General features: G+C 40.1%; 1 protein-coding gene and 1 long non-coding RNA gene across 5 annotated transcripts in view; one reads left to right on the top strand and one right to left on the bottom strand.

Moving 5' to 3' along the window:
• Window positions 1-25726, top strand: part of MME (membrane metalloendopeptidase) — a 130232-nt gene that overhangs the window by 91693 nt on the left and 12813 nt on the right. For all 4 annotated transcript variants that reach the window (XM_072618674.1, XM_072618675.1, XM_072618676.1 and 1 more), the window contains 2 exons: window positions 8632-8690; window positions 23965-24084. In XM_072618674.1, coding sequence (XP_072474775.1) covers window positions 8632-8690; window positions 23965-24084 — 179 coding nt within the window. The remainder of the gene's footprint in view (window positions 1-8631; window positions 8691-23964; window positions 24085-25726) is intronic.
• Window positions 12850-25726, bottom strand: part of LOC140510223 (uncharacterized) — a 31586-nt gene continuing 18709 nt past the window's right edge. Inside the window, exons 3-5 of the long non-coding RNA XR_011969154.1 lie at window positions 20460-20545; window positions 19035-19102; window positions 12850-13548 (exon numbers count right to left, since the gene is read on the bottom strand). This is a non-coding gene — a long non-coding RNA (uncharacterized lncRNA). The remainder of the gene's footprint in view (window positions 13549-19034; window positions 19103-20459; window positions 20546-25726) is intronic.

Raw genomic sequence — 25726 nt, 5'->3', positions numbered from 1 at the left:
ATGTTCAAAAGACATTATTAACAGTGGCTCTGAGTACATTCCAACTCTGTGAAGGAAGATCCCAAGGGCTCTTTGAGAATTGCCAAAAGAGAGTGATGCTTCTCAAGGAATTCAGCTGGAGCAGAGACACCCAGTGCATTCTCATGATTCCTGTTTGGGATTTATCATGGTATTCTTCCATATTTTCCCCTTCCCATGCTGTACTCTTAGGCTTTCCTTCCATCATTTTGGACAAATGTTTCTCTATATATCTGCCTGGACAACTCATGAAGATTCTCTCCTGGCTTATAGAGAGATTAAAGTTTGTGCCTCTGTTATATAGCATACTTGAAGGACCTACACTTGATGACATCCCAGAGACTTGGATCAAGGCACTGACTTTGCTATCAGAGTACCTGGGTTCAAATAGCAGCTGTGACATTTGCTACTTGTTTGAATTTGGGCAAGTCACTTTCTGTGAGAAAATTGGATTATATGGTGTAGATGTTCTCTTCCAGCTCAGGATCTAGGATCTCCCAAGGAAAGATGATCTATCAGCATTAGGTAAAGCAGAAAAAGATAAAAATACTATTTTGTCTTCTTATGAAGGGTGATCAAAGGTTCAAACACTTCCATGGTTTTCTGCATATTGCTGATTGCATAGGAGCTATATACCAGCTGGCCCACAACACAAGAGAGAACGAGAAATATTATGGAAGAATCCAAACAAAATTCTACTAGAAATAGGATGTAGTTTCAACCCTTTAAAAATATGTTTTTAAATGTCAAGAATGAGACCTCTATAGAGGTTTGGGTCTACCAGCATTCATGATCAATCAGTAAACATTTATTAAATGTCAACTATATGCCTGATACCATACTAAGCATTGCAGATACAAAAAAGAAGTAATAGATAGTTTTTACCCTCAAGCTTATAGTCAAGTACCCACTGTGCCAGGCATTAGCTTTAGAGGATTTGGATCCTTGGCCAAATTCTAAAGTTCTAGAGGCACCTCAGGTAAATTATTTCAATTAAGACAGGGTTTGGGATTATCCCTAGGTTATTAGATACTTGAGCCCTCAAACAATACTCTTGGTGATGGAGAGTGGGGGTGGGGGTGGTGAAAGATCAATGTTATGAATCCTGTGTATATTCTGGAATGTGAACTGAGTTTCCTAACTTCTCAGTATCTTACCTGGTTTCCCATTTGTTCATTGGGAACCTCAGGTGTGAAAGAAGCAGTGGGTTTTGTGGTCCACTATTTGCAAAAGGCACAATACATAGACTGTGAAACAGAAAGAGTGAGAGAGATTTTCTTATGAGAAGGGGAGAGAAAAACCTAGTGTTAACATCATCTTGGTGGGCTCTCCTTGTCCTTTTCAAGAAAGTTTTTATTCCCAAGCCATAGATGAAATAGCCACTTTAGTACAGTACTCTAAAGGGAGTTTGCAGTAGTATCATGGTATTTAGCTCTGATCTTTTCATCAGGAATGCTTGAAAGTCCTGTTTCCTTGAATATCCATTTTTTTTTCTCCTGAAGGATTATATAGTTTTTCTGGGTAGATCATTCTTGGTTGTAATCCTAACTCTCTCTGGAATATCATATTCCAAGCCCTCTGATCCTTTCAAGTAAAAGCTGCTAAATCTGTGTAATCCTAACAGTAGTTGCATGATGTTTGAATTCTTTCTGGCTATTTGAGATATTTTCTCCCTGACCTAGGAGTTCTGGAATTTGGCTACAATATTTCTGAAAGTCTTCATTTTGTGATCTCTTTTAGGAGGTGATTAGTGGGTTCTTTCTATTTCTTTTTTGCCTTCTGATTCTAGGATATCAAGACAGTTTTCCTTGACAATTTCTTGAAATATAATAAGGCTTTTTTAGGGCAATAATTCTTAACTATCTCTGTTCAACCTATTTTTCAGGTCAGTTTTTTTCTCCAATGATATATTTCATATTTTCTTTTTTTCTACTTTTAAATTTTTGCTTTACTGTTTCTCCATGTCTCATGGAGTCATTAGCTTCCATTTGGCTGTTTCTAATTTTTAAGGAATTATTTTCTTCAGTGAACTTTGGTACCTCCTTTTCCATTTGGCCAATTCTGTTTTCTAAGAAGTTCTTCTCTTCAGTAGATTTATGTGCCTCTTACATTTGGCCTAATTTGTTTTTTGAGGTGTTATTTTCTTCAGTATTTACCAAGCTGTTGATTCTTATTTTATGATTTTCTTGCATCATCTTCAATTCTTTTCCTCAGTGTTTCCTCTATCTCTCTTACTTGAATTTTCTCCTTTTTTTTTTTTTTTTTTTTTTTTTTGAGAATGAGATCAATTCTCTTGAGAATTCTCTGGGGCTTTGCATGTAGCTGTTTTGACTTTACTTTCTTTTTCTGAGTTTCTGTTTTTATCTTTCCTGTCACCATAACAACTCTCTGGTCAGGTTCTTTTTTTCTGTTGTTGTTTGCTCATTTTCTCATCCTGTTTTTTGACTTTTAACTTTATACTTAAGTTCTACTCCAAGTGCCAGCAGAGTCTTCTATAATTTCCTTCTTAGTAGTTGTCAGAACTCCTTACTGTCTGTGCCCTGAGAGCTCTGGAAGACACTGCTGCCAATTCAGATGTTATTAATGCCTTCTGTGGACTTGCACCCAGCATTGCCCACTGTTGACTGTCTGGTGCAGGAGTCTTGGTCCTTGCTGCTGGCTTGCAACAGGTTGTGGGCAACTGCTGACTTGTCTGCTGAGGATGGCCTGTGCTCCACTCTTACCCCAGTGAGATATAACCTTTCCTGTCGAACTTCTAAGTTGTCTAGGATTGTCATTTTGTTGGCTCTGTTGCACCAGAATTCATTTTTTGGAGTTATTTAAAAGTTGTTTGGGGGCAAATTTGGGAGCATTCAGGTGAGTCCTTTCCTTTACTTCACCAACTTCACTCTAGTCTCAAAAATGCAGTTTTCTCGATCAATATTAGAAGTAAGGAATTTGTATTTCTGTGCCTTAGTTTTGCCATCTGTAAAATAGGGGCAGCATACTCCTATCTTCCTTTTTTAGATGGTCAAAAGTGAAATGAAAACATATATAAAATAGGTTTCAGAGTTGTTTCTCTTTTTTTGTGAGAACACTCCAGACAATGCAAGGCATTATGAGAATTATTGGAATGAAATGATAAGAATCCTTTTCAACCAGAGATATCTGGGGAGGAAACAAGAGTTGGGGGGAAGGATTCTGATGCATTAGTTATTTTGTAGAGTTGTTTTGAGACTATTAGATAAAAAGAAATCGAACACCTCCTGCAGGGAAGGGACATGAGCCAATATGTTGTTTGGGCTTTTAAAGTCACACTCGAGTGGGTAAAACAGAAACTTTATTTCAGGCTTTTTATGATCTATGGGGTTTATTATCATCAAAAGTCTGTAGCACGATGCAGTCTGTGCCTGCTTTCCTTGCCTGTTGTAAAAAGAAAGGTCCTGTGTGTTCTCATTTCATCACCATTTAAACCCTTCTGGGTAATAACAGTTAGAAGAGAAACACCTGGTCCCTCTCTCCAGTCTTAAATGTTGAGGTTTCTCATTTAAATGGTTAGTACTGATTTAAGAGACACATTGTCTATGCACCCCTTCCCCTCTGGGTTATAGAATACCCCAAAAGTGACCAACTAGCCTGACATGCCTTAATTGTCCCCTGGTTCTATGTGCTGTTGATTATTATTAGCATTAATAATAAGAATATTTTCTCTCCTCCCCCAAGTCCCTTTTACTGTATAACTGACATACATGCAAACCTGGTGGGTAAGGCAGCCCAGAGAGAAGCAAGGTTTATCTTCTTCTCTGGCTCATGGCTTATTTGTCGTGCTGCCTTCTTAAAGGAACAGCTGTCCCTAGGTCATTTCCTTGCGCGGATTTGGCTTTCAAGGAAGACAGGACATTGTCCTTTTCCCCTGGAAAGTTTCCAGTTCTTTTGAAATGACAACATTTTCCCCAAGTTGGTACCTCATATTACTTTTTATGAGGTAGATATTGACCACAGTCAATCAGTTTTCCAATGTCTGTTGTGCAGGCTGCCTACTGTAACTTACAGCCTTTTCTTCCTTGGTATTTGAGGAACAAAATATTTTCTTGGTGTTGCTATCTCAGTATCTGGGAAGCTAGGTGATGTAGTGAATATTGTCCAGGGCCTGGAATCAAATGTGGGCTCAGAATTAACTAGTACAACCTTGAGTGAGTCACTTAACTGCTGCCTGCCTCAGTTTCCCCAACTGAAAATGGGGATTATAATATTACTCCGCAGGGTTTTGTGAGGATTAAATGAAATATTTGTAAAGCATTTAAAAGAGGTAGCTGGGTGGTGTAATGGTTTGGGCACTGGGCTTTGAATCAAGAAGACTCACCTTCCTGAGGTCAAATCCGAGCTCAGACACTTACTAACTTTGGGACCCTGGGCATGTCATTTATCCTTATTTGTCTCAGTTTACTCATCTGTAAATTGAGCTGGAGAAGGAAATAGCAAACCACTTTAGCATCTTTGCCAAGAAAACTCCAAATGGGACCAGGAAGAGTCAGACACAACTGAAACAACTCAAGAACAAAGTATTTAGCAGAGCATGGAGCACACAGAAGATGCTGAATAAACACGTGTTTATAATCTGTAAAGCTGCACATGCTAATAAAAATGCAATTCCATCCATATGGAAGAAGAATATTAAGAGGACAGCACTTGATCAAAATCTCTGAGAATGAGTTTTTCCCAAAATATAAGAAATTCCAGAAGAGCAGTTCTATAGAAACTTAATTTATCTCTGTCCTCCTGCATTTTAAAAGTGTCATCATTCATTAGCTAACACTTGAGGGTCATCTATCCTGATTCTTTTCTTTATTACATTTAGGGGAAAACAATTTAAAAACAATGGCACCAATTTTGTCCCAGTGTCTTTGGGCGGCCTTTCCCATTAGTCTTTTTGACTGGCTCCACAGTATCCCATAATTTATGCAGACCATTCAAATGTAATGAGCCATTAAACACATTCTGATATCTATTCTAGCAAGCTTGCAAGGCAACCCTATAAAAACAGGATCTCAAAGTTGTGAAACTTGTGTACCATGAAAAAAAAAAGAACCTGATGGGGATAGGAAGAGGAGGAGGATTTTTCAATAAAAGCTCAGTAATCATGGGATTTTTCGGAAATACTTGCTTTCAGTTCCTGAATATTTGTGTCATGATTATCAATCATGTATTAGGAGTTAGAAATAAAGATAGGCAAGTCCATATGCTATACTGGTATCTGTTCTATGTTAAGAAGACACAAGGAGAAAATACATGTTGGGTAGACCCCTGAATACAGGGGAAGGGGACCCCTGAATATAGGGAAAGTAGACCCCTGAATATATGCAGGGCAGTGTATGGAGCCCTGGAACCAATTCAGAGCTGAGTTCAAGTCTGGGCTCAGATACTTGTTAACTGTGTGACCTTTGGCAATTTACTTAGCCTCTTTTGGCCTCAGTTTCCTTATCTTTTATGAAGGTGATAGTAGTATCACCCAAGGTTGTTGTGAGGAGGAAATGAGATTATATTTGCCAAGTGCTTTGTTAACCTTGAAATGCTCTAGAAATGATAGTTATTAATTGTTGTTATAACTCATGGACAAGTTGAAATCTGTATCAGCAGAGGAAATGCTCATCACATTGAGATCACAGATTTATTTTAACATTAGAGATCTATTTAGAGGAATATGAATTACTTATAGGTGGGTGTAGTCAATACAATAAAAATGAGGCTATTACTTGATGAGGGTGAAGTCTGAGGGTTGCCTTCCTGCCCTGGGATCTCCAGATTCCTTACTTGGGTTTTAGTGTGAGCAACACAACTCTGGCCTTAACTCTTGTTGGAGTTCCAGAATACTGCTGCTTGATTTAGCCACTGCCAGCCAGGGGAATATCTCAGCAGCTTCAGACTGACAGAATGTCAGGCTGCCCCACACTCTCCTCCTAGGTCAGAGCCACAAAGTTGTTGCTTATCTCTTTACTTGTTCATATACTGCTTAGTGTACTACCTAGGGCCCAACATTATTCTTGCCCTGAACTGTCCTATTACCCTCTCTTAACCCTCCTTCCCTGGCATATTTTCCCTCCACAATCTGCACTGGATCTTTGTCTCAGCAGTCAGTAATGACAGACAGAACCTCCAGTTGGCGTCTGTTCTTGTTCCTTGCACAAAGCCAGTTTTTTTTTGCTAGATCTGGTGCTTTCTTCCCTGGTGTTCAGCTCTGGGTAGGCACTCATTCTGTCCCTATGGCACTCCCTGTGTGCAAACAGGGAAAAAAAAATCCCTTTTTTTCCCTTGAGCTTTCCAGTAAGGACCCCACCTTGTATGTTTTCTGGGACTTTTGGGACTAGTTGTAGGGGAGAGCTTGGCTGTATTGTATGATTTCCTTCTACTCCACCATCTTGGCTGGTCTCTCTTTAGGGAGTAATCTTAAAACCGACAGGGCCGTATGACCTTCTGACAGAGGTTAGAGAGCAGAACTTGGAACTTAGTCTGACTTGGTTTTGAATTCCACTTCTGACACTGTACAGAAGAAAAAAAATGGATTTCTCAGTGATTAAAGCAGCATATCCTTTCCAAAGGAAACCCTAAAGAAAACTCTAACAACTTAACTTTAATGATTTCTTTGCTATTCTCTAAAAGTAAGAACTAAATACTATGATTGTATTGTAGAAAGGAAAGTTAGCAACGACCAGCTGTTATGTAACAGTGCCTGAAACAGCTGTGAGCCAAAGACAAGGAGCTAGCTAGAGGTCAAAAGGCATTTATTTTATAACGAGGACTTCAGTAGCAATATGTGCTGCTTCATCAAGATGGGACATTTAGGTACCTCAGTTGATTTAAAAGTCTTGATGATCAATCCTAGTGGAAGCCAACTCATCAGCATGTCTACTCAGTAGGGAAAGAATTCATTTTCCTTTCTCATTCTTAACAAGACCAAGTGATTAGCTTGGGGGAGGGCGGGGGAGATCAGGAGTTGCATCCTTTGCAGACATCTATTTGGATAACCTGTAGCTACCCTCCTTCTACTTTGAGAAAAACCTGGCTTTTTTGACTGGAATTTTCCCTTTCGTAAAAACATCTCCTATGTCACTTCCTAAGGGACAGTGTTCTTACAATAGACTTAGGAATAGATAATGAAAGATATTTTCATCTCCCTGGAAGAGAGACAGGATCAGTATCCTCATCACTAGGTATACAATCCTTCTATCATATTAGTGAATAAAAAATATTGCAAGCATTGGCAGAGGGCTTTTCATTATTTGTTTTTGATTAACTATTTTCCTTTGTTACAAAGGAGGTTTCAGTTGTGAAATAGGCAAGGGGAACAGTATATTTTGGTATTAAAACAAAATGAATCAATGAAACTTGTTATTTTTAATAAAAGGAAAAAAATGTGTCAAGTCTTTGGATCCAGGACATAAGGCACTTGGAACCCTATCATCTGCATCACTTCAGTACTGGGTGATCTACTGAAATCTCTTTGGTGATTGATTACCCATTATCCCAGGCACTAGAGTACTGGGTCATCTAATGAAGACTATTTGGTGGTGTGGGAAACAAGGAACTTCTGTTTCCATAGAGTCCCATGATCTAGGATGGTCAGGTAAAAGGTCAGAAACTGCTGCACAGGCCTGATGAGCTTTTTGAGGGAAAGTCAATCAAAGAGGAGAACATGAAGTCACATGGCCAGGGGATGGTGGCCTGCAAGATTCAAAGTTTGGAATTCTATAAGAAGCCTGCCTTATTCTGACCTTGTTGTAGTCTTTGGTAGCCATGCTGGAAACCACTCCTTCCTTCAAGGGAAGGAATGTAGAAGGCCCTCCCTCCTCTGAACTCCATTCCTTGATACCTTTTTGCATGAGAAGTTTGTCTCTAACAGTGCTTATCCATCATCCCAAGCACTAGAGTACTGGATTATCTAGTAAAGACTTTGGTGGTTACCTGTCGTCCCAGACACTGAAGTACTGTGTCATCCAATGAAAATTCTTTGGTAATTAACCAGCATCATGAAAAACGATAGCACCAAGCCAAAAAAGAGAAAGTCGATGACAAGATGATATACGTTGTCATGAGGCATTCACTGTAAATAGGGACAAATTACAAGCCCTCACAAGAGATGATTTTTCCAAGAAATTGAAGTGAAGGAACTCATTTGAGAGCCTTCTTTCCCCTTGTTGATCATTTTTTTTTTCATATACTGAAAGTGAAACCAAAGCTTGGGAGAGCCCTATTTTATTGAGCTAGCTTGGCAGAGGGGACAGAGTCAGTGCAGCATCCGGGAAGCCTAAATTCTAGTTGCACCTCTCAAGACCCAGGGGCAAGGCACTTTAGGCTCTTGTGTCCCCAGTCCCAAGTAGCACAGTTGCTTTCTCCATTCAGGGAGTTTCCTTTCCAGGAGTTATTCATAGGAATGAAATAATGGCAGGGAGGTGGGGTGGGGAAGAGATATATAGGATGTCCCCAAAGTCTTATGGCAGTTTTAAGCTTTAATTGCATGTGTATACATTTGTGTTTTGTGTGTGTGTATATGTATATATGTATGTACGTATGTCTGCATGTCTACATCTTGTCTGTCTCTATTGGGCATTTGTAACAAATTTTTCTCTTTTTGCACAGGTGGATAAGTGGAGCAGCAGTGGTCAATGCTTTTTACTCTTCAGGCAGAAACCAGATCGGTAAGACTCTTTCCTTGACTTACCAGATGATTGCTTAACTGTCTCTGACTTTCTCCCATGCCCCTCCAGTTCAAAACAGAAACACTGATTATGTTTGCTGTTCAGTGTTTTCTTTCCATCTGATGGATCAACTTTACTGTTTTGGGAGTGCTGGACTTGGGACTAACCCAGTGTTGGGAATGGTTTCCATTGAAGCATATCAGTCTCCTGAAGCTTGTGGTCTTGAGAAATTTCCTGGGACACAATCAGTCCTCCGCATTGTAGTCTTTGGGAATTAAATGGGGCATTGACTCAGCCAGTTAGCATGTGTGAGAGTGGAGACTTGAGCCCAGGTCTTCCTGACCCCATGAGAGCCCTCTAATCACTATACCAGGGTGCTTATCAATGGGATTATAGGGTCACCTGTTTAGAATCAGAAAGGATTGTTAGAGGACATCTCATCTAAATCCTTAATTTTACCAATAAGAAATTTTAGACGTAGGAAGTCACATGACTTGTTTTGGGTTAGTCGGGTTCCAAAGCCAGCTTTTGAACTCAATACCCTTCAAATCAAAATCGAGCACCACATGCTCTCCTTTTCTAGGCTGGTAATGCACATTAATGCAAATCACTTTAAATAGCTCTTGTCCTCACAGGTGGCAGTTGAGATCTTGGTGTGAATTCTGAGTTTCTCTTTGCTAGGATATTCTCTTAACTGGATCCATCAAGTTGTATTGATTCTCAAGACCATCTCAGTGCCAGCTCTGAAGGGTCTCCAAGCTTCCTTGAAGGGTTTTTAAGGGGTTTCAAGTCCCAAGAGCCCACTTAACTGGCATTGTAGCACATTGGCACCTCTGAATACCCAGTTTACTTTAGTTGATTTGGACCAATCCCAGAAAACACTCAGGGTATTGGGAGATATAAGGCCACTTAAAATATACAAATGACAAATACTACATATTTGATGAGCAAATGAATTAGTGAATGAATATCACCCAGAGGTATGAGTCTTCTACCTGAGCAGGTCTGAGGAGCTTGACCTAACTCTGTCAAGACAATCAATAGCTGAAAAATCTTCTGGTAACCCATGTCTGGATTAGGAACCTGTAGGGCTCCCTAATGGCCAAAATAGGAACTCCTCAGCTGGACAGTTCAAGTCCTTCATAAACGACCTACAGAATCATTTCCCATTGTTCCCCTTCGTACACTCCTACTAGTCCATTGTCTATTTCTCCAGTCTCCCACTCCATTGGCTTGCTCAGGATGTCCCCCCAGCCTATTCCCTCTTGGCCTGCACTCCTGAGAGGTCCTTCAAGGCCTTCATAAGCCACCTTGTCTTTTTCTCATTCCTCTAATGTTAATATTCTCTTCCTCCTCAAAGAGTTGTGTAGATGCTTAACTGTACATGTATATATATGCATGTATGTATATAGATGTATGTATATGTGTGTATGTAAGAACAACTTTGGGGGCTCAATAGTATCTTCAAAATTCTAAAAGAATTCAAGAAATCAGTCACAGAACTTGGGGGAGGGCACTTAAAGCAATGGTGTGGGAAGTCATGGACAAGGACTCTATAGGAGGGAGTAGCAGAGATTTGATATTATCTTTATCAGAGAAAGCACCCACAACAATGAGATCATAGATACATTTGGAACTTCCATGTGTTCAGTCGTTTTCACTCATATCCAACTCTTCATGACCATACCTGGGGTTCTCTTGTTAAAGATACTGGAGTGGTTTGCTATTTTCTTCTCCAGCTCATTTTACAGATGAGGAAACTAGACAAATAGGATTAAGTAATTTGCCCAGAGTCACATAGCTAGTAAGTGTCTGAGGCCAGATTTGAACTCAGGAAGATTTCCTGATTCCAGCCCCAATGCTCTCTCTATTGCATCACCGAGCTGCCTCCATTAGAGTATACTTACCTATTTATATGTCTTATTTCCCTAATAGAATGTGTATTCTGGGCAGGGACCATTTTAAGTTTTATTTTTGTAGTCACAATAGCTAAAACAATGCCTGACACAAAGTAGACACTTATATGTTTGCTGCATTGGATTGGTTGACTGGAACACCTTTACCCCCTTTTCCTACCTAATGAGTCAGTCTCCCAAGGGCCTACTAGGTGAATTCACAGTTATGTGAAGTAGATAGGGTGCTAGATCTGGAGTCAGGAAGAACCAAGTTCGAATTCAGTGCCCGTCACTTACTAACTTTGACACTAGGCTGTTGCCTCAATTTCCTCAAACATAAAATGAGGATAATAAATGAACACCTCCCTCCTAGGGTTCTTGTGAGAATCAAGTGAGATACTTGTAAAGTGTTTAGTATAGTTCCATGCACTTAGAAGGTGTGTGATTCCTGCCTTCCTAACAGGGTCAGTTTTACTAGGATTACTCTAGACAAAAATGGGGCAAGTTTCTCTATACAGAGCAGTTCTATATACCTGGAACCATTCCATTCCTGGAACCAAACCAGACAATTGAGAGTGATATGAAGATATGTTCAATGAAAGGCTGCCCTTGAAATCTCACCATCTCCCAAATTTCATTTTCATTGAATCTCATTATTTTCCAACAGAAATAAGGTCATCCATATAACTTTCATCAATAATTAAGAGAAGCTCCATATTCACTTACCTTCCTTCTTGAATAACTAAAAGTTATCATTATGACCTCTAAAAAACAGGGACCTATAAATAGGACAGAAGTCACATGCACCTCAGCTTAGGGAAAGGAGCGTATGGTCTTGGCTGAAAGGTTTTATTGCAGTAAACTTGACACTTGAAATCGCATCTTTAGGTTTCAGGGGCTGTTCAGTGGAACTATAATGTTCCCTTTTTATGATATTCCTTGAAGTCTTTCAGGTCAATGTATCAGGCCCTGAGCAAAGTGATACCTGGTCTGAGTCCAGTGTAAAGGTGTATTCTTTAGAGCCAATGTCTATCTTAATGGGATTCCTTCCTCATCTTGGTCTTGTGCCTGACCTGGAATGGATGTAGGAGATTGGGGAAGAAGGGATTACCCTAACCACATGTCTGTTATGTGTATGCCTTACTCGCAGGGTACTCTTAGCCTCCTCTCTCTATTTGTATTGTGTCTATTTATGGGAAAGTACACCCCATATTTATGGGGGAGGAATGACTGATAGCTATGGTTCTTATAATACCATCTCAGCCGGTGCCTTTATATTGAACTAATTGCATCTGCTGACTGATTATTAAAGGTAAGCTGCCAGGTGCCAAGGTTGTAGGAGCATGGATAAGGGTACCTTTGAACCTAGGGGCAGTGGGTTCCACCTAGAGTGATAGCCCCAAAGTGGGGGTTGTATTTATTTTAATAGGTTAGTTTGTGTTGTTTCTTTAAGGACTATTTCATTTTTGGTTTTGTATCAACAGCAACTGGCACAGTGTCTGCCCTATGTATACCCTTAATCACTGTTTATTGACCATCTACTCTTCACCAGGTACTGTGCAAATTACGGGGTACAAAAAAGGGTAAAACACAGTCCCTGCCTAGAACATAAGAGGGGAGAAAATGGACAAACATGTGTGCAAGGCAAGTTTATACAGGATAAGCAGGAAATCAAGAACAAAGGGAAAGCACTAGAGTTAAGAGAGGTTAGAGAAGGCATCCTGCAAAAGATGGAATTGGAATGCCAGGAAGGTCAGTGGGCAGAGTTGAGGAGGGAAAGCATTCCAGAGACATAGAGAGAGCCAGAGAAAATGCTGGGAGTGGATAGATGGAGAGTCTTGCTTGTGGAACAACCAAGAGGTCAGTCAGGGTCACTAAATAATAAATGGTTTTTGAGTGAGTGAATGAACCTGGGATCCAATTCTAACTCAGACAGTTCCTAGCTATACCTCTCTAAGCATCAGCTTCTCTATCTTCAAAACGGGGATAAGAGCAGTACCTAAACTTTCAGTTACTTTTTTCCCTTCGGGAAAAACATGGGTCACATGTCTAATCAAGTGAGTCACTGAGCCTAGAAAGGTGTCTGGTTGTTTTTTTGTTGGGTTTTGTTTGACTTTTCAAATGTTTGGAAGTTGAGTTGTGAAGATTAAATGATCGCGAATACATAAAGTGCTTTATGGACCTCTCCAAAGATGAATTACATGAACTGTCAGGAAGAGGAGAAACAAGTAGAGAAATTATCCTTGTTTTTGTAAACTTCATGTTTTTTATTCCCAATTACATGTAAAAACAATTTCTAACATTTTATTTAAAATGTTGAGCTTCAATTTTTCTCCCTTCCCTGCCCCCCTCCTGAAACAGTAAGCAATTTGATATAGGTCATACTTTTTCAATCATGCAAAACATATTTCCATATTGGTCATGTTGTGACAGAAAACACAGACCAAGAAGAAAAGCTCAGAAGAAAATAAAGTGAAAAATGGTCTGCTTCACTGTGCATTCAGAGGCCATCAGTTCTTTCTCTGGAAGTGGAGAGCATTTTTTATTATAGTTCCTTTGGAATTGTCTTGGATCATTATGATGAAAATTCAGAAGCAATAGAAGGGGCCTGGAAAAGCCACACAGTGAAGAATGAGTCCCTGAATTAGCAGAAGTCACTCTGAGGATCTTTGCAGAGATCCCTGCAGACCCTCCCTTACCCTAGGCAGGCCTGTCTTCCCCCGTGGAAATGTAAAAAGTTAAAGATAGAACCGTGGGCTCTTTTCAGATTCTTGACTGCTCAGAAAGCAGTTCAGAGAAAAAAATGTCATGCAAGGGGAAGGTCTTTGACATTTTCCTTTCTACTTCTTTTGGAAGCTTCATTTAAATCTTAAGTGGAGATTGTCTTGACTAAAAATAACGGAAAATCTCTGCAATTTCAGTCACTTTCCTTGACAGCAGCCTCAGGGTTGTGCCAGTTCAGCCTAAAGGTCCAAGGGAGAGATAAAGACAGAAGGATGTTGTGTCACTAAAGACAGAGAAATTCGATCAAGAGAATTTAACTATTAAACTGGCTACTGGAAAAGAAAAGTCATCAAGCCTAGGCATCTCATGCAAACTGCCTCAGATGGCTTGTGTCTGTCCACAAGCATTTATTGAGCAGCACTGTGCCAGGCACGATGGCCATCGCCAGGGATACTTTCCTAAAGGAGCTTGTATCCCACCTCAGGAAATACAGCCTGTCTACATTTTCTGTATTCCTGTATAGGAGCATCTCTTTCTTCCAGGGCCAGAACGGCTTCCACCTTTGTCTTTGTGTCTCTGGCTCCCACCACAGATCTATAGTGGATACTTAATAAATGATTAACGTCTGCCGATTGACATTGTCATTTAAGCAGACGCAAAATGAGAACAAGAGTAATTTGATGGAAGAACAGCTGTGTGCTGGCCGATGAGAAAAAGCCACTGTCTGAGGAGGTCGTGTTGGAGCTCAGATGTCAAGAAAACTAGTGTCCGAGAGCCGAAGGCACAAATGGAGTGGATTACAGGCATTGGGGATGCCCAGGGAAAAGTCCTTAGAAAGGACTCCATCACGGACTCTCTGTAATAATTCGGTAATGGACTCGATTGTTCGTTTTAAAATAAAAAACAGGAAAATCCAGTTAGTTATATGGCATCAACCAATTTTCTCATGAACAAGAAATTGGGGGCACCTATTTGCATTGAAAATATTCTCTTTGATGGCTCCACCCCCTTGACAGATTTCCATACACCAATTCTTTTTATGAAAGGACTCTGAGATGCCAGTTTTTGGTGGAAATGACTATTTTTTAAAATATTATCAACCCCATGAATTAAGTTCCATCACCAAACTTGGTTCCAAAGAAAAGATGAAAGCATGTACCATTTTCCCTTCTTTTCAGAGGTAGGGCCCTACATGTGCAGAACATTGCCTATGTCATTAGGTTACTCTGATGTGTTCATCATTTGGTGAACTACTCTTCCCCATATTCTTCATTGTTCTTTGTTATAGGACATGGCTCTCTAGGTAGGGGAAGTAGGAAGGACAGATTTGGAAATTCAAGTTGCATAAAGACAAAAAATATTCATAAAATTTTATTTTTAAAGTTCCAGGTACTTTCTAGTCAGGTAACCAGATTGACAGCGATATGAATATGAAAGAGTCATATTCCAGAAAGGAAGTGAATTTTAGGGCAAAAGAATGAGAAGTGGGAGTGACCTTAGAGTTTATTTAGCCCAACCCTTTCTGTTTCTACAGATGTCTCAGAGAGATAAAGTGACACGTGGACAGTAAGTGTCAAAGCTAGTATCTGAACCCAACGCCTCTCATGCCACATACAACACCATGCTTTCTGTTGTCCCCTGAGCCTAAGAAAGTGTGCTTTGTTTTACTTTTTAAATGTTTGGAGGGTTGCTATATAGACCCAGTCTCTAGTGGTTTAGTTTAATAAAATGAGCCTTTCAAGCACCTCTTTATGAAGCAGAAAAACTTAATTCATCTGGTTTTGATCTAATGCATATCCTTGGTAAAAATAACAGTTTCCATTCCTCTGACCCAGGAATGCTTCAGGCAGTGTGGGATAGTAGTAATAGTCCAAAGTACCTAGACTTGGAGTCAGGCATTCCACTTTAACACTTTACAGCTGAGTAACTCTGGGCACCTAGGTGGTGCCATAGTGCACAGAGCTCCAGACCTGGAATCAGAAAGACTCATCTTCCCGAGTTCAAATCTAGCCTTAGGATATATGGATATATGGATTACTGGATATATGACTCTGCACAAGTCACTTAACCCTTTTGTCTCAGTTTCTTCATCTGTAAAGTGATCTGGAGAAGGAAATAGCCCCAAATGGGATCACAGAGAGATGGACATAACTAAATAACAGCAACTACGAGCAAGTCACTTGTGTCAGAGCCTCAGTCTCCTCACCTGCAAAGTGAGGTTTCACTCACTAAGCCCCTTCTAGTTTAAAACTCTCTGATCAAAGATTTAGAGCTGGATATTTATGTAGATGCCACTTTGTCAAATGACCTCATTTTGTGGATGAAGAAACAGACTCAAAAGTGGTTATGAGATTGACCCAGGGTGACAGTCAACAGAGTCTTCATTTGAACCCAAGCCCAGCGTTCTTTCCAGTACACTAGACTGCTTTGGCAGAAGCAGCTCACAGACAAGGGATGACTTCTGAAGATACCTCAGTTGTGACAGTGATAGTCCTAGGAGGACCTTGTAAAAATTCAGTAAAAAATAGGAATTGGCCCCCAGAGCTTTGGCCTCAGCAGAAGTGGCGTGATAATCATCATTTGTGAGGCTGAGCTTGATCACCAGTGTTTAATATGAACTATAAAATCTTATCTTGTGCCTGAACTGTGGCATATCAGGGTATAATTAAAGCAGCAGGGACTTTGTAGTTAATGATCAGCCTTGATAGAACATTTCATAAAAGCAGTTTATGTAATGGGTGAATTTTAACTGGAGAGCAGAGTGTGGGAGACAAAGCTTTCCTTCACTTAATAAATGGGCCACATATTATTTCATACAGTTGGATGTTTAAAAAGAGCCCCTTGGTGATGTTCACTTAGCAAGGCTGCACCTTCATGGGGGAGGTGGGTTCTGCCAGCATTCAGGGCCTACTTGGGGCTGGGCTGGTCAGCTCTTAAGGTATCTTTTACATCTGAGTGTCTATCACAGCTGTCATCTTGTTCTCATATGTAAACCTTCTCTGGAACGTCTCAGCTTACAGCCTTTCCTAGAGAAAGGAAAGGGTTAAGTAAGTTGCTCAGGATGACATAGCCATTTTGTATATCTGAGGTGGTACATGTGTGTTTGTGCACACATATGTATCTGTATAGGTAATCTATCTTGATATCTGTGTGTCTGTATCTTGATAGATATCTATATGGATATATGTATACAGAAAAAGAAAACAAAATTATAAAGACAGTTTTAGAGAGAGAAACACTCCCATCTGGGGATGGGAGCAGGAGATCACTGAAGTCAGGGAAAGGTATATGTAGAAGATGGCATTCAAGCTGAATTTTAAAGGAAACCAGTAATGCTGCAAAACAGAGGTGAGGATAGAGTGCATTCCATTCATAGAGAGCCATCCAGTAAAAAGGCACAAATATAGAAAATGGCCGGATGTATGTGAGGAATGGTAGGAGGCCACTTTAGCTATACCTTAGAGTATAAAAAAATGGAATAACATAGTAAAAAGGTCAATTAGGTCCAGACTATGAAGAACTTCAAATGCCAAAAAGAGGATAGATAGATTGACAGACAGGCAGAAGGATATATGTATGGATAGATAGATGGATAGACAGAAGGAGAGATAGATATACAGACAGACAAACAGAAGGGATAGATAGATAGATAGATAGATAGATAGATAGATAGATAGATAGATAGATAGATAGATAGATAGATAGACAGACAGACAGAATATGTAATTCTTGAATCAATAGGGAGCCACCATGTGTGTACATCTATGCTTTAGAAAATCACTTCGTTAGTAGAGTGGTAGAATCATTCAAGTGGGGAGAAACATGGGGCAGAAAGACCCATTTGGAGGCTATTGTAGTAGTCAGATAAGAGGTGGTAAGAGACTGAACAAAGATGGTGGCGGCTATGTGAGAAGACCTTGGGAAAGGGTTTTCATCTCCCCGGGCCTCAGTTTCCTCATCTGTAAAATGATAGCCTTGTGCTAGATGACTTCTGAGGACCATTCCAGATCTAAATCTTGTGACCTAGTTTGAAGTCCTGATTCTGCCAGTTATTAACTCTGACCCAGAGCAAGTCATCTCACACTATGATCTTCAGTTTACTAATCTATAAAATAAGGGGACTAAGATCTCTCATGCCCATTTTAGCTGTAAAATATTAGGAGTTTGAGGTTCCCCAAACCTAATTAAGGATGACAAAATATCATCTTTCTCTAAAAACATCAGCAGGAGGAGTGACCCAAGGAACATAAAGAAATATTTTTTTAAATTCTGTATTTTAAGAAATAAGGACCTTGTTAACTTAAAAAACTACAGACTGTTAAACTTTTCCATGGATCTTAAGAAATAATAGCCAGGATTTAGAAACACTATGTTAGTCAATTTCCAGGGTATCTTCTGGGATTCTGGGATTCTAAACGATAGAGCTTTTAAAATGGAAAGAACCTTAGAGGTCTACCTATCTCCTCATTTTACAAACAAAGAAATTGAGACTTAGGTCATACAGACAGCGAATGTTGAAGCCAGGACTCAAATTCCCAACTGAGAGTCCTTTCTTGTTACCCCAAAACTGAGCTAGATGACTTCTAAGGTTCATTCTGACCATACGATTTTCTGATTCTATATTGTTTTAGTTTAAAAAAAAAAGCACCCAATCAGATCCAGTCTAGTTTCAGCATCTGTTTAATTTCTGTCCAACATAATGCCTTGTATGTCCCACTTACTTAATATCTGCTGAGTTGCCTATTCTCATCTACCAAGTTCATGACCTTTAGCATCATATTGTAATGTAGATCCTGGCAAAATAAAAAGTTAGGACCAATACCCACCTTTATTTAATACAAATCATTCAAATAATAATCTTTCTGTTTCTTATAAGCAGGAACTTTTGTTCAATTTGATATGCAGTGATCCACTTCATTTCCTTGAGATATCCTTTGATGGGAGTTTATCGCATTCAATATTTATATTATGTACAAACACAGTTTCCGTTTGAGTGAGCTTTATAGCAAGGTCAGTGTATGAAGCCTACTTCATGTGACACTGATCAGATATCCATAGGCTTCTGGATAATTTTGTGAATAGAAAATTAAACAACAAGATCCAGTACTATTATTGCCTTTGGATTTTAGCCATGACATTATTTTATCTATCCTTGTTACTAACACTTGACTTTTGTGTCTTTCAAATAATCATTTCACTTTTTAAAAAATTGTCAATCCAGTCTCCCAATTAAAGGTACAGATGCAGAAATGAGTAAATGGCCAAGGGTCATGCAGCTAGTACATGTCTGAGGTCAGATTTGAATGCTTGTCTTCTAGATTCTAAGACCAACAGTCTTATCTATCCACTGTACCACCTAGCTGCCCCTTCTATGTCTAAATGGCAGAATATGGCTCAAATATCATATTTTATTACAACTTCAATGTTAATTTCATCATTTCCTTGACATCTTTTCAGCGACCTTGCTGCCCTGACCAGAAACCAGGTATTTTTAATCCTAATCCTAATTAGTACTTTCTGGATGGGAACATATATAGAGAAACAAAATGTGAACTGATTTCCCTACAAGCACACAATAAATCTTACTGAGTATTTCATACTGAATTTCAGGCTTAACAGCAGCAGAGCAGAAAGAGAAGGCACAGCTTCTGTATTGATTTGTCTGTTTATTAAGATAATAATCCCCATCATTCACACTTATGTAAGAACCATAATAATAACTCACCTTTATATATAGCTTTGAGGTTTATAAAGTGCTTTCCACTTGGAAATGTTATGGTTCTTGAACAGCATCTGTAAATATCCAAAGAGAAGTTTAAAATGTTTGTTTTTGTTATTTCTGATTCTAAGAGATAGCTGAGCATGGCTATTTTTATTACAAGTAAAATGTATTGTCTCCTGTGTTAAAATGTTGAGGTTGCAGGAAACAATTCTGAGAACATTTTTTCTATAAAGAATGAAAATAACCAAATGCAGTTACCTACTCTTAGATCCCCGTAGTGTTTAATCAATCAATCAGCAAGCGTTTGTAAAGCTCCTACTATGTGCCAAGAACAGTGCTAGAGCCTGGAGACAACAAAAAATGCAATAATCTCTTTTCAAGCTCACATTGTCCTGCAATTCTGCTTGGAAAGGATCAAAAGTCAACCTCCAAAGATGGGAGAATCCAAAACAGAATATGCTTATGAAGCCTCTTGTGAAATTAGTATAACAGCAGTGGTTCAAAGAATTGAGGTTGGGCAATGTCATCAAAAATAATTTAATCAAAAGCTCTAAATGGTATCCTCTTTTTAAAAAAAACTATTACCCTCAAAGAATCTTTACAAAAGTTAGAATAGCTTTAGCAACAGGTCCTCTCCTCAGGCCCTCCTTTTCATGCTACCATGGAGATGACGCTGAGCTTTTAAAGGCAATAATAGAACCAGGAGGTTCGATATCTGAAAAGGCTAAAAGGATGGGTCTGCTCAGGGATCAGGTCTTTCATGCAAGGAAGAGCAGACCAAAGGATGGAGCTCATCACCAACCCGGTTACATTTGGAACCATAGCAGTTCTAGAAGACTGTTCTACTATAGCATAGAAGGCTGAGATCTGTATGTGTGAAGGGAATACCTACATAGATGAAACTGTGTTTTTGAAATATTGAGATCAGTTTATTAAGGCTTAAGTACCTCAAAACAGGGCCAAGGTTACATCACTGGCATTATTTAAGGGGAGAGAAAAAAGTTAAGATAATCATGTAAATGACAATAAGAGTAATAAGTAGATGGATGGATGGATGGATGGATGGATGGATGGATGGATGGATGAAAAGTCACTTATTAAGCCTGCCAGAGTGTTAAGCATTGGGGAAACAAATGCAAAAGCAAAGACAGTCTTTATCATTGAGTCACTTATATTAATATAGGGGGAAGACAATATATGTAAAGGAGTGGTAGTCATGGAGGGGCACTTTGGTCTGGAAAGTTACAGGGATGGTCAATGAAACCATAAAGGAGAAGAAAAATAAATGCTCTTTCTAGTTGACTTGGTTAAGGCACCAGAACTGGAAAGTGCGTGAAGGGGAAGGAGTAGAGGGGAACAATGACTGGGAAGTCAAGTGAAGGATGACTAGAGAAGCCTAATGTAGGGGGACACATGTGTGGTACTCACCAACAAAGGCCCAGGGACCCCAGGCCAGGATTTCTTGAATTGAAAGGATTAAAAATACCTGGTTTCTGGTCAGGGCAGCAAGGTCGCTGAAAAGATGTCAAGGAAATGATGAAATTAACATTGCAGTTGTAATAAAATATGACATTGGAGCCATATTCTGCCATTTAGACATAGAAGGGGCAGCTAGGTGGTACAGTGGATAGACTGTTGGTTTTAGAATCTAGAAGACCTGCATTCAAATCTGACCTCAGGCACATACTAGCTGCATGACCCTTGGCCATTTACTCATTTCCACATCTGTAAAATGAGCTGGAGAAGGAAATGACAAACCACTCCAGTTTTTTTGGCCAAGAAAACCTAAAATGGGGTCATGAAAAAGCAGACTGAAACAACTGAACAACAACCAAATCTTAGGTGGGTCTCGGGTCTCTTTTGCTAGAGAGAGTGCTAGGGTTACAGTCCATAAGGTCTAAGTTCAAATGCAGTATCAGACAGTCTTTGGACAAGTCCCTTTAACAATCTCTGAGTCTCGGTTTTCTCATCTGTGAAATGGAAAAGGCATGTGCCTCACAGCGTTGTTCTGAGAATCAGTGAATATTGCTCTCTACCAAAGCCCAATCGTAATTTCATTGATCTGAGATAATGAATGTAAAACACTTAGACGATTTTAGCTTGCTATGAAATGAGCTGTCATTTGTCTCTGAAGCTCAGTCTCACCGTCTGTAAAAATGAACAGAACTTACACTCTCAACCTCAAAGGACTTTTCTGAGAATTGCTAAATAAACATAAGCTGTTTTTAATGCTGGCCTGCAAATAGACTTCTATCATGTATCATTTAGATTCTCTTATCAAGTTTGACTTTACAACCTGACCTTTGCGTGCATATCACTTCTGTATATCAGTTATAATTTCTGCTTACCATGTGATTTTTAGTCTTATTTCTTCAAAATCATTGTAAAGTTATATAACTCTAATCACAGAGGTTCTTAACCCGTGATTCACGAACTCAGTTGGGTTTTTTTTTATATTTTGATAACTATTTGAATAGAATTGTTTTTCCAGGCATTTTATTTTATGCGTCTAAAGGTCATTCTGATAAGGGACCCTTAGAATTTGCCAGACTGCCAAAGAGGTTCATGACTCAAGAAAGATTAAATTCCCCTGCTCCATTGGACTCTGATAGCCCCTGTCTTCCTCCCCCCAATAAGACTAAACCCAAAGACTAACTGTTTTGCATATGGCAAATATTCAGTATTTATTATTGACCTGCATTCCCCAAATCTCCAATGACCAGGCTCGGTGCTAGTTTTATCACATGAATAAAGGAATGCAAATATAGCGCCAGACATAAGATGATGCTATTACACCTAGGTGTCAGGTGCTAGTGAGACAGGCAGAATGAATGACAGCCAGGCAAGTTCACAAGATCAGGCAAAGATTGGGAGTCTCTTCTCCATGGTCACACGAGGGCATCATCCAAAAAGTAGAGGCAAAATCTGATCACCTCAAGAGAAAAAGTCCTCTAGATGGAACATGTTGTACCTTTAGCCAAAGTCTAAACTGAGTCTAAAATCAAGATGTTGACCTGATCAGTGACAGATATCAGGCAAGCAGGAGAGGAATAAAGGAAAGACAAAAATCCTCTGGCAGTATGTGCCTGGAACTCCATACTCTGTCTGGCCTCTTCTGTTCCCCTCCACACTATGCTCCATCCAAATGAGGCTGTCCAGCACATACCATTGCTCATGCTGCTCACCATGTTTGTAATATTTTCCCCCGCCCCTCTTTTGAATTGATATCCATCCTGAAAAGTGAACTCCAATGCTGTCTCCAGGAAACCTTCAGTGATCCCCAAATCAGTCAGTAATGACCTTTCTCCCAACCTCCCCTTTCAAACTCACATAGTACTTCACTTGTCTCTCTTTTATAGGTATTTGTCAGGTATTAATTTTGGATTCTACTTGTTTATTATGTGTGTCGAGACACAGCCTGGTGTCTAGTGGATAGAGAGCAGGCCTTAGAATCGTAAAGACAGTGCCTCTGCTATAAGACTCTGACTGTGTGACTCTGGGCAAGTCAGTTAATGTCCACATGCCTTAATGGAGCTACAGTGTCAAAAGAAATTTTTTACTTGAAGCTTCTTACACCAATAAAATCACAGATAAAAAAAAGTCAGTGTGATATGATCCTAACAGATAGAAATTTGATGAGGCCAGACACTGGGTCTTGTTCAAACTTCTCATCTCCCTCAGGGCTTAAGTGAGAGCTCTCTACTGGGAAAATTACTAAAATTTGTTGAATGGCCTCTTTTTGTATCCCCAGCACTTAGCATAATGCCTGGCATGAGGCACTTAAGTAGGCACTTAATGAATTTTTATTGATTGATATACCGGACTGAAACAAGGAAATTCAGCTCCTAGGAGAGAGGGATACAGGAAATAAATCCACCAGCAAACTTTGATGAAGTAAGTGCCCATAAGTTTGCCAGGCATTGTGCTGGGCATGAGGATTCCTGCCCTCAAGAAGCTTGGAATCTCTCAGGTTAGACATCCTATAGATCAGTAGGGGAATAGCAACTGAACCTGAGCTTCTTTGTAGGGAAGCTCCAGATGGGGGATATTCTCCAGCAATGCAGATCTGCCCCTGCTTCACATGCCATGACCTTGGGATGTTGCCTAGAACAAGAAAGGAAGAGTATAGGTGACTTGGCTAGGGTCAAACAGCCAGTATGTATGAGATGAGATCTGAACCTAGGTCTTCTGGTTTTCACAATCAGCATTATAAATACAAGATAGGAAGCCAGTCATTAAAAACAGGGATGTAAAGAAATATACTTGCAGCCCAGGGAGGAAAGCTGGTCATAAGGGCCATGGGGAACCCAGGTCAGAATGAAATAGGCTTACTGCAAGCTGCCAGTATCAAGCTCCTGTTAGCTTTTCTGCTCAGGACCAAGACTGACCTCAGAGCTGAGCTCTCATTATAGGGACCAGACACAGCAGATTTGGATTGCTTGTCCTCCTAATGCATATGGGGCAATGGTGCATTCAAATGTGTTTTACTAAAAAGATGCCAATAGAGCAAAAGGTAGTATTGGGGATAAGAGTGGCTTTGACTGATTCTCACATTCCTGGATAGAGGGGCAACAGCAACTGTGACTTGTTGGCAGTCACATGGGCCAGTAAATACTCCCCAAAAGGATGGTAGATTACAGCCATGGAGTCTCAGATTCTCCAGCTGAAAGGGACCCCAGAAGTCAGTTAGACCATTATTTTATAGACAAAGCAATTGATGTTCAGAGAGGGCAAGAACTTTGTCCAAGGTAACACCAATAGCAAATGGAGGAGTTGGAATTCAAAGCCAAGTCTTCTGACTCCTAAGGGAGCACTGTCCCATCTTGTTGGCTTCTGTCCTTGTAGAAAAATTGCCTAGCAGGCAAAGTCTGCCTTCAGGCCTGTGGTTCAGGGAACAAAGCAAGATTTGAACTCCTGCCTTCTGTCTTTGTAGTGTTCCCAGCCGGCATCCTGCAGCCTCCATTCTTCAGCGCAAACCAGCCCAGCTCCTTGAATTATGGTGGCATCGGCATGGTCATAGGACATGAAATCACCCACGGCTTTGATGACAATGGTGAGCGCCTAGGTCTTCTGTTCACTTTTCCCTACCACTACATACATTCTATGAAAATTGGCAGCATAAGGGGGTGTCTTTCTCTTTCCTCTCCTTCACTTCACATAGAAATTTGTTTTGCAAGACTTGCCAGGTCTACACACATACACACAGACACAGACACAGACACAGACACAGACACACAGACACACACACACACACACACATACACACACACACACACACACACACACACACACACACACACACACACACACACACACACACACACACACACACACACACTGGCATCTTTCCCCTTCTCTTGGTTTACAAAGGGACCCCACTGACTCCTGCCTAGACTGCTGTGATAGCCTCTAAATTGGCCTCCATTCCTATCCCCTCCAGTCTTGGTTCTGCACAACTGCTAAGGTGATATCCCTAAAGCACAGGCCTGATCTTGTCACTCCCATGCTCAGTAAACTCTAATGCTTCCTTGTTTTCTCTAAGAGAAAATGCACAGTCTTCTGTTAAGTATTTAGAGCCCTGACAGTCTGACAAGGTGCCCAGGTAGAATGTGAGCTCCTTGAGGGCAGGGAATGTGGTTTTCTTTTTGTCTTTTTCTCCCCTGAACCTTCACAATGGCTATTAAATGGGATGGGACAGCATGGGATGGAATGCAATGCAATAGAATGTGTAATCCATGACGACATCGTCAGGAAGTTGGATACTGTCAGATTCAGTTGAGAGGTTGGTTTTTTGTATTTAGACCTGGAAGAGTCCTCAGAGTAAAACTCATTTTAAGGAAACTGAGGCCCAAGAGGGTTTAGGGATGCCCTTGAGGCAGCCAGAAATGTGACCTTGGAACTCAGCTGAGGGGTCTGAGCAGGAGACATGAATTTGGGAATTAGCCTAAGCGTGGAGATGATAACCAAAGCAATGAGACAGGACCAGTAAGGAGCCAGTACTCACATGGAAAGGGTGCAACGAGAAGAAAGAGAGAAGGGGGAATGATTTCAGCAATATTTATTGTAGGTTTATCACATGCTTGGAGTAGTTCTAGGGTCTATGGTGAGTTATGTGGAAGAAGCATCATTCAAGAATTTACAGCCTAATTAGGCAAACAAGACTGATACTCAGAGCTAGTGAGACAGAAAGCAAAGGGTCAAAATGCAAAAGAGAACAAGTCCTGTGAGAATGAGGAAGAGGAAAAATTTGTTTGAGCCTGCAATCAGGACAGGAGGCAATACTTGAGATGAATAAAAAACTCAGCATTCATGGGTTAAAATTCAGACATCAATCTCTTTGGCTCCCTCAGAATGTTTTGGTTATAATGGAGCAAGAATGGACAATTGGATCTTTCAGAATCTTGGGGTTTCAAGCCAAGAGATCTTGATTCACTTTAAAAAATCTGTTCAGTTAAACCAAGCCCAGTTGCTTCTATCAGTGAAGATTTAAGTTCAGTGAAACATGCATATATTAAGGCCCTACTATGTGCCAGTAACCATCGGAGGTGCTAGGGCTACAAAGGCAAAAATAAAAGCGTCCCTGCCCTTTGGGACCTTATGTTCCACTGGGGAAAAACAACTTGAGCACAGACAAAAATAATTCCCAAAGTCAAAGAATGGTAATAACTGAGGTGGGGAAGGGGAAAGGGGGCTGG

Source organism: Notamacropus eugenii, chromosome 6, assembly GCF_028372415.1.
Source record: "Notamacropus eugenii isolate mMacEug1 chromosome 6, mMacEug1.pri_v2, whole genome shotgun sequence".
In the NCBI taxonomy this organism is placed as follows: domain Eukaryota; kingdom Metazoa; phylum Chordata; class Mammalia; order Diprotodontia; family Macropodidae; genus Notamacropus; species Notamacropus eugenii.
This window is presented reverse-complemented; position numbering and strand designations above follow the sequence as displayed.